At 51.5% G+C, this 13,261-nt stretch overlaps 1 protein-coding gene across 8 annotated transcripts in view; it reads right to left on the bottom strand.

Annotated features, from left to right (window-relative positions):
- Positions 1-13,261, bottom strand: part of LOC144283315 (uncharacterized) — a 237,817-nt gene that overhangs the window by 36,158 nt on the left and 188,398 nt on the right. For 6 of the 8 annotated variants that reach the window (XR_013351795.1, XR_013351798.1, XR_013351800.1 and 3 more), the window contains one exon: positions 12,741-13,042. The exons of the other annotated variants lie outside the window; for them this stretch is intronic. Coding sequence is in view for 3 of the 6 variants with exons in the window: in XM_077847216.1 (XP_077703342.1) it covers positions 12,741-13,042 (302 nt within the window). In the remaining 3 variants the exon portion in view is untranslated. The remainder of the gene's footprint in view (positions 1-12,740; positions 13,043-13,261) is intronic. 8 annotated transcript variants of the gene reach the window in all.

Below are 13,261 nucleotides of genomic sequence, written 5' to 3'. Positions count from 1 at the left end.
GAGACTCATCACCATGGTCCTGCACTTTTCATTATTCACACCAAACGTTTTTCAAGTCACCAAGTTCAAATGGCCCTGTCCCTTGGGGCTGCAGAACTATTTTTACCAACACTTGCCAGTAAGGAGGCTCCACATGTTTTAATAAATAGAATTACTCAGTATCAGGAGACACAAAATGGTTTCAGGAGGCTGGAGGTCAGGGGAACTGAAAATGTCCCGGAAGGAAGATGCCAGAATAATCAATTTCTGACAGGAGGAGGAACAGCCGGGTGCCATGCTGCTGCCAGAACTCTGGAGATGCTGACACGTCACAACATAGCAGTCATAAGTAGGTGGCCCAATCGGGATCATTTCCCAAGCTTCCAGAACAAATGAGATAGACATCAGCAACCAGTCCTGGGGGATGCCGACACATAGTAGGCGCTTAGTAAACATCACACGTTACACAGAGTTTCTAAATCTCCTGACTTGTGGTGGAGAGCCCAATGGTCTGCTCCTCTCTGCTCACGCTTGCCCTCTTGGGGATCACACCAGTCTCAAGGCTTAAGTAATATGACTCTAAAATATGTATCCAAATATTATCCGTTTACTCCATGCACATTAGTCAGGGTTCTTCAGAGCAAGAGAAATATATAAAAGGAACTGGCTCACAAAGTTATAGAGGCTGGCAAGTCCAAAATCTGCAGGGTAGACCAGCGAGCAGACCGGAGACTCAGGGAAGAGCTCATGTTATTGCTTGAGTCTTGAGACCATCTTGGTTCGAGGCACAATTCCCACTTCCTCAGACCTTCCGTTTTTTTGTTTTGTTTTGTTTTGTTTTGTTTTGTTTTTCCTTAAGGGCTCATCCAACTGATTGGATGAGACGCACCCACGTTATGGAGGGTAAGGTGTTCTATTCCAAGTCTTCTGATGTCAGTGTTAATCTCATCCAAAAAATTACCTTCACAGTTACATCTGAACTGTTGTTTGACCAAATGCCTGATCCCATGGCCCAGCCAACTTGACACACATTTTTTTTTAAAAAGATTTATTTACTTATTTGAGAGAGAGAGAGAGAGAGAGAGAATGAGTGGGAGGGGCAGAGAGAGAGAATCTTCAAGCAGACTCCCTGCTGCGGGGGCTCAATCCTAGGACCCTGAGATCATGACCTGAGCTGAAATCAAGAGTCGAATGCTTAACTGACGGAGTCAGCCAAGCACCTCTTGACATACAAAGTTAATCTTTACATTTCAGATGCATACATCCAGCTACTTCCTCATTATCTTTGTATGTCTGATGGACATCTCAAAAATAACGAGTGGAATCCTACCTGCAAAACAAATGAATCAAACATCTCCACCACCCGCCCCCCTCACTGATCCCCTTATATGAATAAATGGAAACTTCACTCTCCAGTTGCTCAAGGTAAAACTGTAGGATCTCCCTCTGACACTCTGTATCCAAGACATCAGCAACTGCTGCCTGCAGGATGCATTCATATCTGATCCTTTCTTGAGATTTCCTCTGCTACCATGTGGACACCCCCTTGTCATCACTTCCCAGGATTTCTTCCAGAGCCTCCTCATGGTCTACCTATTCCTACCTTGGTCACCTTCGGTTGATTTTCAACAGAGCAGTTGAAAGGCAAGTCAGGTCTGCTCAGAAGCCTCCAAAAGCCCCAACTCAACAGAGAAGAGCCAACATCCCGGCCACAATCCCCTCTGAACCACTGCATCCCTAAGTTCTTCTCCTTTTTGAGGCCAACCTGCCTTTTCCCCGAGGGGACACCTGCTCATCTTGCAGTGCTCACGTGGGGGCATTTCCTAAAGCCTAGCTAGCACCACTAGGCCTTATAACCCAAGCGATGACCATGAAGGCATTAGGGCAGTATTCTGAGGACAGTGTGGGTGGGAGGAATGCACGGAGAGGAGGGGACAGTCTTCATGTCTTTGAAAGACTTCCAAAGGCAGCTGGTGTGCACTGTTCTCTGAATTGCAATTTAAAAGAAGAATCAGGCGGCTGCCAGGTAAGGAGAGGTGGGCGGAGGAGGAAGGGGAGAAATCTGGAGCTCTGAGGAACCATCCACAGACATTTGATTCAAAACGTGATTTCAGACAGTGAATGGAAATTTATAGCAGTGATTCCTCAATGGGTGTATTTGGGCTATTTTTTTTCAACTGGTCAGAAAAATTACCAGCAACTGTACCTTCTTTTCTTTTTTTAAAATATTTTATTTATTTATTCATGAGAGACACAGAGAGAGAGGCAGAGACACAGGCAGAAGGAGAAGCAGGCTCCCTACAGGGAGCCTGATGCAGGACTCGATCCCAGAATCCCGGAATCATAATCTGAGCCTAAGGCAGATGCTCAACCGCTGAGCCACCCAAGTGCCCCTGTACCTTCTTTTCAATAAGGCCACAGACAGGCCCTAAAATGTCAAGCTTCTTTGCTTGATACTAGCCAGAATGGCATCAACTCAGTCTGGTGACAAGGATCAGAAACCCCAATGGGGATCCCTGGGTGCTCAGTGGTTTAGCGCCTGCCCGAGGCCCAGGGCATGGTCGTGGAGTCCTGGGATTGAGTCCCCCATCGGGCTCCCTGCATGGAGCCTGCTTCTCCCTCTGCCTGGGTCTCTGCCTCTCTCTGTGTGTCTCTCATGAATAAATAAATAAAAAATCTTTAAAAAAAAGAAAAGAAAGAAACTCCAATGGGTGGATTTTAATTTTAGGGAAGAAAGTGGGTTTTTAGGTAAAAAAGTGGGCAAACAATTACCTAACAAGTGAAGTTTGTTTATTCGAAACAATTCTCTTGCAAGGAGGGAGAATCAGTAAAGGGGATTTCTGGAGTTGCACATGTGGGGCCTTGCTAGGCTAAACCAGTGGTTCTTAATGTAGGATGTTTTCACCCCCGACCCTCCACCCCCAGGGAACATTTGGCAATGGCTCAAGGCAGTTTTGATGGTCAGGAGGAAGGACTGCTGCTCGGCATGTACAGACTGGAAAGGAAGGTAGAGTTTCTCGCAGAGTTTTCGACCAACTGAAAATCCCTGGCCTTTTATATCCTTGTATACCAGAACCAGGCATAGGCCTGGGCTCATACCAGGTGGCCAAAAAGTATGCTGTGCATGCCTGAATACATGCATGACAGGTTATTATAGAATCAAAAGGGATAATGAGCAGGAGGGGACCCATCCAGGGCCCATGTGAAAAATAAGTGGTCCATCTACACACATGCTAAGCAGTGGTCCTTAGGGGAACAGGGCTGCTGCTCAAGAGAAAAAGGAATTGCTTTGGCTTTGGATTCTGTTAGGGGTTGAACTGGATCCCCCCAAAAGGATATGCTGAAATCCTAACCCCAAGTACTTATGAATGAGGTCTTCTATTGAAATAGGCTCTTTGCAGATGCAATCGAGTTGAGATAAGATCATAGCAGATTAGCGTGGCCCTAAATCCAATGATTGGTGCTCTCATAAGGAGGAAGAGGGGCAGGTGACACACACAGGGAAGAAATCCAGGGTGGAGGCCACAAGCCAAGGAGCCTAAGCTACAGGATTCCTAGCTACACCAGACACTAGGAAGAGGCAAGAAGGATCCTCCACTAGAGCCTTCAGATGGAGCATGGCATCTCACTAAACCTTGACTTTGGCCTTCTGGCCTCCAAAACTGTGAAGGAGTAAATTTCTGTTGTGTAAGCCACCTCGTTTGTGGTACTTTGTTATGGCAACCCTGGGAAACTCATACAGGCTCTAACACCTTGCCTGGGTCCTCTAGAAAAAAGGGGAGAGTCAGCCAGGATTCCTCTACTAAAAGTCCTTCTTATAAGTAATGATCCTGGCCCTCATCCTCTGGCTGAACCACCTTCATCCTTCCTGGTGACCCCAAGGGCCAGATGCCCACAGACTCTACTGCCACTTAAAAAAATCCAGAGTCAGGGCAGGGTGGGCAGCTGCCAAGGGCTAATGAACACACAGCCCCAGTGCAATAAATATCGCTGGATGACTGATGGACCCATCAATTAGTGAGATGGGTGCGCATGGAGGAAGCTCTCGGAGTTAATTAGCCATCACCTTCCCGTTTACTATCAGCAGGGATTTTCAGATGGACACCTAAGAAGACCCTAACTACAGCACACTCTGTGGATCTGCTCGCGGACTCTGCTGGAAGGCGGGCATCAGGGCAGCTCTGTGGGGTGGCGTGTCACGGTGGAGACAGCTGGGGAGCAGCCCGCTCAGGAGACATTTTACACTGTGCTCTCATCTGTGATCCATTCATCACTGCACCATCCAGTTACAGAAATGCAGAGGGGCAGGTACCTCTACCACAGTGGCAAGCTGAAGGAACGAACTAAGCTCTGCGGGGTTCAGAGATTGTCAGGACAGCGGAGACTTCAAAACCAAGTCTTCCCAACGCGGGCTGATGTTCCTATTCTCTGACATCGCGCAGAGCAAGCCGGATGCGTGGTGGCAGTGGCAGCCTCTGCGCCGCTACCACCGCATGACCACAACATAAGGGAAATAACAGCAGGAGAGCAAATCTGACCCATATTTCCCATGATGCGAGCATAAAAACTTGAGATTCCCGAAGCGGCCTTCCCAGAAGTCATCTGTATGCATATGTATTTCCACATTGTCCTCATATGAGATTATGTGCTTTTGCTTGCATCACTCAGCATGTTATTTCAGGGATCTCAAGAATGCTCATTTGGCATTCATTCAACCAATTTTATTTTACACCTGCTGTCTCCCAGGCACCGTCCTGGGCAGTCGGGACAAAAAATGGTGAGCAGAAAGGACACTGTCCCTGCCAGGTAAGTAGGGGAAATAGACCTTAATCAAACAACCCAACAATGAAATCATTAGAAACTATGATAAACTGTATAAAAAGGCAAAGCGTCGAGCTCCAAGAAATCTTATAATAGGAATTTCAAAATGATAATTTTAAGGGTCTCATAATATTGGACCACAGATGGATCATCACATTTACTTAACCATTCTCCACTTAATCCAGTTTAGTTTCAACTTTTTTTTTTTAATTTTTTATTTATTTATTATAGTCACAGAGAGAGAGAGAGAGAGGCAGAGACACAGGCAGAGGGAGAAGCAGGCTCCATGCACCGGGAGCCCGATGTGGGATTCGATCCCGGGTCTCCAGGATCGCACCCTGGGCCAAAGGCAGGCGTCAAACTGCTGCACCACCCAGGGATCCCTAGTTTCAACTTTTTATTCCCATAACTAAAGTCCCTCTGAAATATCTGGAAATGAACTATCACGCTATCATTGACTTGAAAATATTTTAGAAACAAAATCATGAAGTAAATAAAGCAAAGGTTTGTAACTGTTAAAACGAGGCAAGGGGTGTGTATAGGTGTGCATTATACTATCCTCTCCACTTTCTTAGATGTTTGAAATGTTCCATAATCAAAGGTTAAAAAAAAAAAAAACATGATTTCATAGGCATTTGCACAAAATAGGGTTTTTCTATTCCTTTGAATTATCCCCTTAGGATACAACTGAGAAATGAGTGAAAATGCGCAGACTCCATCAAGGCTATTTTTGCAAACTATGCTAACAAAACCCATTCCACACATCCTACCAATTGCCACAGGCAGCGCAAACTCGCACCTGCTGTCCTCTGGCCTCATTACGGCAATGGATGACAATGTTTAAATTGTTTCCTCATTTAATTAGGGTAAATAGGCAAGGTCCATTGTATTTTACATTTCTCCCACTTTCCAGTTAAGCATCTGAACTGCCTTTTACAATATCAGCGAGCCACTCACCCAAGGTGGGAGTGTGCTAAAAGGAAGGGTCAGAGGGACAGGAGGACCCGAGCGGAACCCTCGCTCCTTTGCCCTTTAGTAGGGTAAATGCTTTGGCAGATATTTAAGTTTCCAGGCCTGGGGTTGCTTCATCTGAGAAATAGGGGTGAAGCATCCGCCCCAGAGGAAGAGGCAGGTTTCATGGACAGGCTACGGGGAACCCCCTGAGACAGCCTCGGGACACAGTGAGTGTTCACGGAACCACCCGGGGCCCTCTCTGCCCTGGAGCAGACTGCACACCCCTCTTCCACCTGCCACCGGAACCTCCCCGCAGCCCCTGATCTCATGCTCCAGCGTGAACATAGGTGCTGCTTGTCGTCACCTCCCGGAGAGTGTCATGTGAGGCACAAATGAGGGGCCGGGGTTTCTCAGCCCAGCTGGTACTTCTGCTAAAACTGCATTGAGGTCTACCCTCCGGATGGACTCATCTTATGGCCCAGATGCTTCCAGGTTCTCTCTCCACCCCGTCTGCTGACATGGCATCAAGAACACAAACAGACTGTTAATGACACAGAAACAAAGGCAAATTATCTCGGGGGTGGGTGGGTGGGGGATGATACCCTATAGTAAATCATAGCAGCAAGAATGACCTCTCACCTCCGAACCTACATTTAGATTAGAGGAGAGAATGGTGTTACCCAGTCACAATCTGCAGAGCACAATCTGCAAAATGGGCACAAGGGCATCAACTTCTCGAGTGTGGCTGCCACCGGGCCCCCAGAAGTGCTTGGTTCTTAGCAGCCTTAGATCCTCCCACGGCCTAGGGTTCCTCAATCCCTGTGCCCCTGATAATGGTGGAGCAGATCCAGCTGTAAGAAAAGGGGTCCAGGCAGCCCGTTGTCAAGTGAGAATCCCGACAGGGGGTCTGCAGCTGACAAACCAGAGCAGCATCAAAGCCAAATGTCCCAAGAAAGGAGCCTAAACCCAGGATTCCTGGAAAACCTGCAGGGCTCCACACACTCTGCTCCATCCTATGAAGATGGGCACATGGCAGGGGCCACTTTTACTCCATAAAGGAGCTTACTGTATTCAAGAGTAGCTTAAAGGAAAAACTGGGGCTTTCTGTGAATTGCATTACCCCAAGGAGGATCAGGGGCCAGTGACTGGTCCAATAAAAGCCACGACTCCTACTGGTCCTACCATCTGCTATCAAAAGGCCCAGCCCAGAAGCCTCTCCAACCGTTGCCCGGCACTTGGGCAGCCCTGCTGAGTGCCTCCCCACCACCCAGTGTCCCCTGATGGAGGAGGAGGCATGGGGCAGGGGCGATGTGCCAAAAGGCCCCTCAACCAATGAAAGGTGGAAACAGACTTGAACCAGGGCATTGGGACTCCAGGGATCTTGCTCTGAACCATTGAGCCACGTGGGGTTGCCGAAGAACAGCAGTGTTAACACTCATCACTCAATATGGCAATGAATGTTATATTAGTTTTCCCGTTGCTGCCATAACCATCAACCACCAAAAACAGCACAAATTCATTCTCTTACGGGTCTGAAGGTCGGGAGACCAAAATAAGTTAAAGGGGCTAAAATCAAGGTGCCGGCAAAACTGGTTCTTTCTGGAGGCTCCAAGGGAAAGTAGGCTCCTTACGTCTTCCATTTCTAGAGGCTGTAGGCGGTCCTGGGGTCCTGGCTGCATCACTTCGTTCTGTTTCCACAGTCACAGGTCTCATCTCCCTCCTGATCCCTTTCCTAAAGACACTTAAGATTACATTAGATCCTCTTGGATGCACCAGGATAATCCCCTCATCTCAAGGTCCTTTTATTTTTTAATTTTTGTAAATTTTAAAAAATTTTTAAAAGATTTTTATTTATTCATGAGAGACACTGAGAGAGAGGCAGAGACACAGGCAGAGGGAGAAGCAGGCTTCACACAGGAAGCCCGATGTGGGACTAGATCCCGGGACTCTGAGATCATGCCCTGAGCCAAAGGCGGATGCTCAACTGCTGAGCCACCCAGGCGTCCCTCATCTCAAGATCCTTAACTTAATCGCTTCTGCAAAGTCCTTCTTCCACGCAGGGTGACAGTCACGGGTGTTGGAGATCAGGACGTGGAGATCTTTGGGGGTCTGTAATGGAGCCAAACCCATGTGTTGACTTGTCCTTCTACCGCACCACATTGTTAGTCCTCCTCATATCCCCAGCACACAGCATGGTGCCCACCGGACACTAAGTGCCCAGTAAATGCAGAATAAAAGAAACCAGGGAAGAAAAAGGAAGGGCCCAGGTGGGAACACAATCCTAAAGTCTTACATCATGCCTGAGCTGCCCCCCTGTCCCCAAAGGGCGGGAGTGATAGAAGGCTTAACTAGCAGGCATGCACCTCCTGGGAACACTTATAAACTGCAAGGTATCCGCACCTTATGGGCTCGAGGATAAAATCCCCAGTGCGCAATGGGTTTGTTCTCCTGTCTCCGTGTGTTCTCACGGCCACTGGTGCCTGCACAGCGGGCCAGTGGGCAGCAGGCAGCTCCTTTCCGGTGGATTTCCTGGGGATCCAGGCAGGGCTGGAGTAGCCAGCTGGCTTACTGCTGTGTTCTGATGACGGCACTTTTACTGCAAGAGAAAAGGCACCACCAGAGAAGCCTCCAGGTAACTGCACCTTCGCCACTGAAAGCTTTGGCTGCCAACCCCCGGCCCCCCTCCCCTGGCAAGACACCACAGGAGTGGTTCCTTCTCAGAGAAAAGACCATCACAACCATAGCTACTGCTGGTGCCTGAGCTTTGCAAACAATCATCTCTATTCTTTTCAGCCAATCGGGCAACAGGAAATGTGGGTTTCTGTGTTCATCTTACAGGTGGGGAAATAGAGGCATGAGGCAAAAGTCACCACCAGCTGGGAAAAGCCAGAGAAAGGACTCCCGAGTCTGTCAAATTCTAAGGCTGGGCTCTTTCCGTGTGGGCACAAATCTGCCAAATGGGAGGGTCAAACCGAGTCTCCCGGAGCCGCAGGCTTTGTCTGTAGATGGCGCGACAGGAGGGCTTTCCAGCGTCCCACCCAGAGCGGGGGGGTCTGGAGCCCAAGCCCCCGGAGGACACTGAGCGTATCCCACATCCAGGGACATTCACATAGCTGCTCTGCCTACCAAGTTGACTTCCACGTGTGCCGGGCACGTAGGTGGACACAAGGACAGAGACATGATGGAGCCACGGTCACTGTCGTCAGAGGGCTGGGTGGACACACATGCACACACACACAGCTAACCTGAACGTGTTGCCAGCACTCCCTGGGCCGGTGTAGTGGGGGCAAAGGAGGAGGAGCAACAGCTCTACCCATTGAATGAGGAATCTGGTACTTTGAAGCCATTTTCAAAATCCGAGCCCTGACTTGGTTTTGATCCTCGAGGCTGGAGATTCCACCGGTGAGGCCCCCAGCCTGGTGGCTGTTTCATGGCTGAAGGGCCTCGCTTCTCTACGACTTGTCCAGAGGCTCTGGGGTCTCAAGAGGAATCGCCCCCTGTGGTCTAGCCTCTGGGGTGGCCACCCAGAGGGAAGCTTGTGGGAAACAAGGGGCTCGCCTCACCTCTTGGAAGGGCACTGTTTGGCTGTCCTGCAGCTTCTTTTCCTCCTGGCTTCCAGCTTCTAAGAAACATTGTGTCTGAGAACGGGCTGCACGTTCCTCCCCAAATGGCACCTGGGCACAGGTATGGGCTCTTTTGCACATGCACCCAGGAAAGAGGCCGTGGACATTCCAATTGTGGCGGAGCCACTTCTTGGCTTGGGCAGCCTCGAGAAAGTGCCCCAGCTCCATGAAGCCTCAGGAGTCATAGTACTGACCCCCTTAAGGGAAGTGCCAGCATTCAGAAGGACATTCCCAGGCTAGTCTGCTGGGCCCAGGAGTTGAAAGACACACAGAGTCGAGCTGAGACACCCCCAAACACCCCAGATAGACTAGACGAACCAACCACAGCCAAGCCCAGACATGGGGGTGTCCAGCCAAGATCAGCAGAGCCACTTGGCCAAAAAGCCCAGATGCGCAAACAAGAAATCCTTATTATCAGAACCAGTGAGATACAGTTGTTTGTTACGTGGTATTACTGGGGCAATAAATCTTAAATTCAATCTGTACGATGATAGTAATGATAGTAATGACCTCTCAGGGCCACTGTGGAGATTAAATGAGACAAACAAGCGCTTGCTCTCTGTGAATGAGAGCTATGATCCCACCACCTTCACGAGAGGGTCTACAATTGCCACCAGATTGACTGTAGAGCCTCAGTCTATCATCCTGAGGGAGTAAGCGAACGTCCAAAGAGGTGACATAGGTGGGGGTGACCTTTCCACCCTATCTGTGCTGCAGTATAGCCCCAGATCTCCCTTCCTGCCAGGCCCTGGCACGGTGAAGCAGAGCCTCCCGCAGCCCTGTGCCCACCCTTGAAGTCAGGGTTGGGAGCTCTGGGTCCACCCCAATCTGTCTCTCCCCAGCTCTAGGCCTTAGAGAGGTCACCGCATGGTTGTGTCCATCCTGGCCACCTTGTAAGGCTCAGTTTCCTCAGATCTCAAAATTACTCCCCTTCCCGGGCTTGCTCTGAGGACCGGATATGCAAATAAGTTTGGAATTCCAGGAAGAAGCAAGTCATGAACAAAATGAGGCCATGTGCTCTACCATCGTCACTGTCCCCTCCACCACCAGCACAACCACCAGCATCCTAATGGTTGTCACCACCATCATCAACCACATCGAAGCGTAGGACTCAAGAGCAGAAGGAAAAAACATGTAGGGAGGTGGTTATATGCATGTGCTCTGCAGCCAGAGGGCCTGGTTTGAATTTCAGATTGGCTTCTTGGTAGCTGTGTGACCTTGGGGAAATAACCCCACATCTCTGAGCTTCAGTTTTCTCATCTATAAAATGGAGATAATACTACTACCGACCTCGCAGCATCATTATGAAGATTACATGAGTTAATACACACAAAGCAACTAAAAGGGAGTTTAGCACATAGTAGATGCTCAGTACGTGTTCAGTGCCCCTCTCGGGGCCGTTGCTGTTACCATAGTGAGGCCACCACACTGCAGGCACATTAAGTGTCTCAACTCATCTAATCCTCAGGAGGGCTCTGAGAAAGGTAAAGGGACCTGCCTCACTCGGAGGGCAGTGCCGTGTCCACTCCCCCAGGGACTCGTGCCACGTGCAGGCCATGGCCAGGCCCCAGAACGCTCCCCCACCCGTACTGACAAGCAGGAAACAGGCTGATAAGCTCTCTGCCAGTTCCTGGGTCGTTTGCATTTTCCTTGTGCTGCTCTCTGCAGCTTTTGTCTTCTGCGGTGCAATCAGCTGGGCAGGCATCCCTGTGGTGTCTAAGGCTCTGCTGGCGGCAGATACAGGGAGCAGCAGTGCCAGGGTCCCTCCCCTGCCAGCCACCAGCCACCCGCCAAGCTGCACGGGAGAGCCACAAAGAGGAGGTGCCTGGCCTTATACCCACTCCTGGTGTTACTTAACCCTCAGCCATGAGGTCTGTTCTGGAACAGCCCAGGTGTGCCAACGCAGGTGTGCCAGGCAGTGGCTGATGTCCAATTGCTCCTGGACCAGTGATGCAGGCAGCTCCCTGGCAACTGGACGGGGCCGGGGAACTGACCTCTGCTGCACGTGATGAAAGGGTTCAGGAAAGCTTTGTGGCAAGGGCACTGCCTGACACCCAGAGTGGAGAGATCCCTGCACCCATAATTCAGTATTTCCGTACCGAGCACCGGCTCTGGGCCACATCTTGCACCTAGGCTGAGGGAGTCAAAGCTAATCCAATGTAGTCCTGGCCTCAGGAGCACACAAGATAGTGCTAGGAGGAGGAGTGAGCGGGGAAGACGCGATCAAGAGGGAAGCGGACCTAACTTGGTTCATTTACTCAATGACTGAACAGGGTACACGTACGGCGGGTACTGAGGAGACAAGAGTGAGGTGGGCAGGCACGGTCCCTGTTCTCGGGGGATGCACCTGCTTGCTAAGTGCCTCAGGGAACCACAAAGACCTGGCAAGTGTCCAGGTGGCAGCTGTCCCCCCAAGCACCTGGGTGGTCTCAGGGGGACAGCGGCCGGTGCCTAATGGTGCAGGGAACCAGTCCAGGCCTCCGGAGGCCAAGCTGGGCTCACATACTGCCTCCTGCTCTGCCTGGTGCTCAAAGGCTCAGCAACCTCACCAATATTAAGGTGTTCCGGCAAGCGTTGATCTCAGGCTTACATGTGCTAACACACAGCACTTCGTTCCTCCTCACTGGACGTCCGTGAACCAGGTGTTTGTTCTACTCTTGCCGCTTATGAGAGAAACTGAGGCGCGATGCAGGTAAGTCCCACAGCCGGCAGAGTGGGGCGCTCCATGCAGGTCTGTAGCCAAGCCCTCTGCTTCTACTCCCTGCCACCCCTCGTCCTGCTTCTCCTCAGAGCCCAGGGCCCGGCCAGGCTGCTCCTGCTGAAGGCCCTGCCGTGCGGGGACTAGAGGCCGGGGGCTATCCGGGGGCTTTACTACATGACAGGCCTGGGGAAGGACTCCGGACGAAGGTCACGCCAGTCGGGGCAAATGTCCGGGCACAGCTGTGCCTGCATGCATGGGCCCCGGAGCCAGCGAGGTGGGCAGTGGCGGCCGGGGCCCTGGCACCAGCCCTGGCCCATGTGTGCTCGGGCCAGCTCGAGGTTGGCTGACCGTCAAACCTTCCAGGGGGTGTGCAAAGCAAGCTGGGGGGCCAGGCCTGGCTGGCTTGTCTGAAACGGAGATGAGAGAACAAAAGGAGGCCACGTGGGCTGGGCTGGGGGGGTGGAGGCCTGCGGTGAGCACTGCGCTGTCCCCAGAGTGTCCCAGGTGTGGCCCCTGTGCAAGGAGGAACCTAAGGATGGGGAAGCTGGGTCGTGGCAGGTGGTGGCCAGCTCGGAGCAGCCGCTTGCACCTGTTAGGAATCCACAGGACTCAGGGCGGCGTCTCTGCACCTGGAGAATTCATTCACTCGTTTCCTTACTTACCTAAGGTGGCCTGACCCCCGCTCTGTGCGACACTCAGGAGTGCGGAGGACCGGTGATGGGCCCTGTCTTGGTGAGCCTGGGTAGGTGGGATGCCGGGGTCCCTCAGGGATGAGAGAGCCGGAGCCTCGACGGAAGGCACAGCAGCGAGGGCCCACGCAGGTGTGCTCAGTAAGCAGCAGTGGCGGCCAAGCCATCAGCACGGTGGCAGCTGGGGACAAGCCCGTGACATGGCATGGGACCCCTCGTGCCCCGGGCGCGGGCTCTTCCAGCTGCATCTCTCCAGCTCCCAGGGTGCCAGTGCCCTGTGGAGTGAGAAAGGCTGGCATAGTCAGGGCGCCCCAACTCCTGGATCCACCGTGACTGTCCCAAGAGGACACGGGGGCAAGGAAGTGGTCGTGTAACTGGGGAGACGAGTCACAGCTTGCCTTCAGCCACAGGCAGGGAACTGGGATCCCGCCACTTCAGAGCCCCAGCTTCCAGCCAGTTCCAAAGACACGGACACAGCTGGTCCCCGCCGGAGA

Source organism: Canis aureus, chromosome 14 (genome assembly GCF_053574225.1).
Source record: "Canis aureus isolate CA01 chromosome 14, VMU_Caureus_v.1.0, whole genome shotgun sequence".
Taxonomy (NCBI): Eukaryota; Metazoa; Chordata; class Mammalia; order Carnivora; family Canidae; genus Canis; species Canis aureus.
This window is presented reverse-complemented; position numbering and strand designations above follow the sequence as displayed.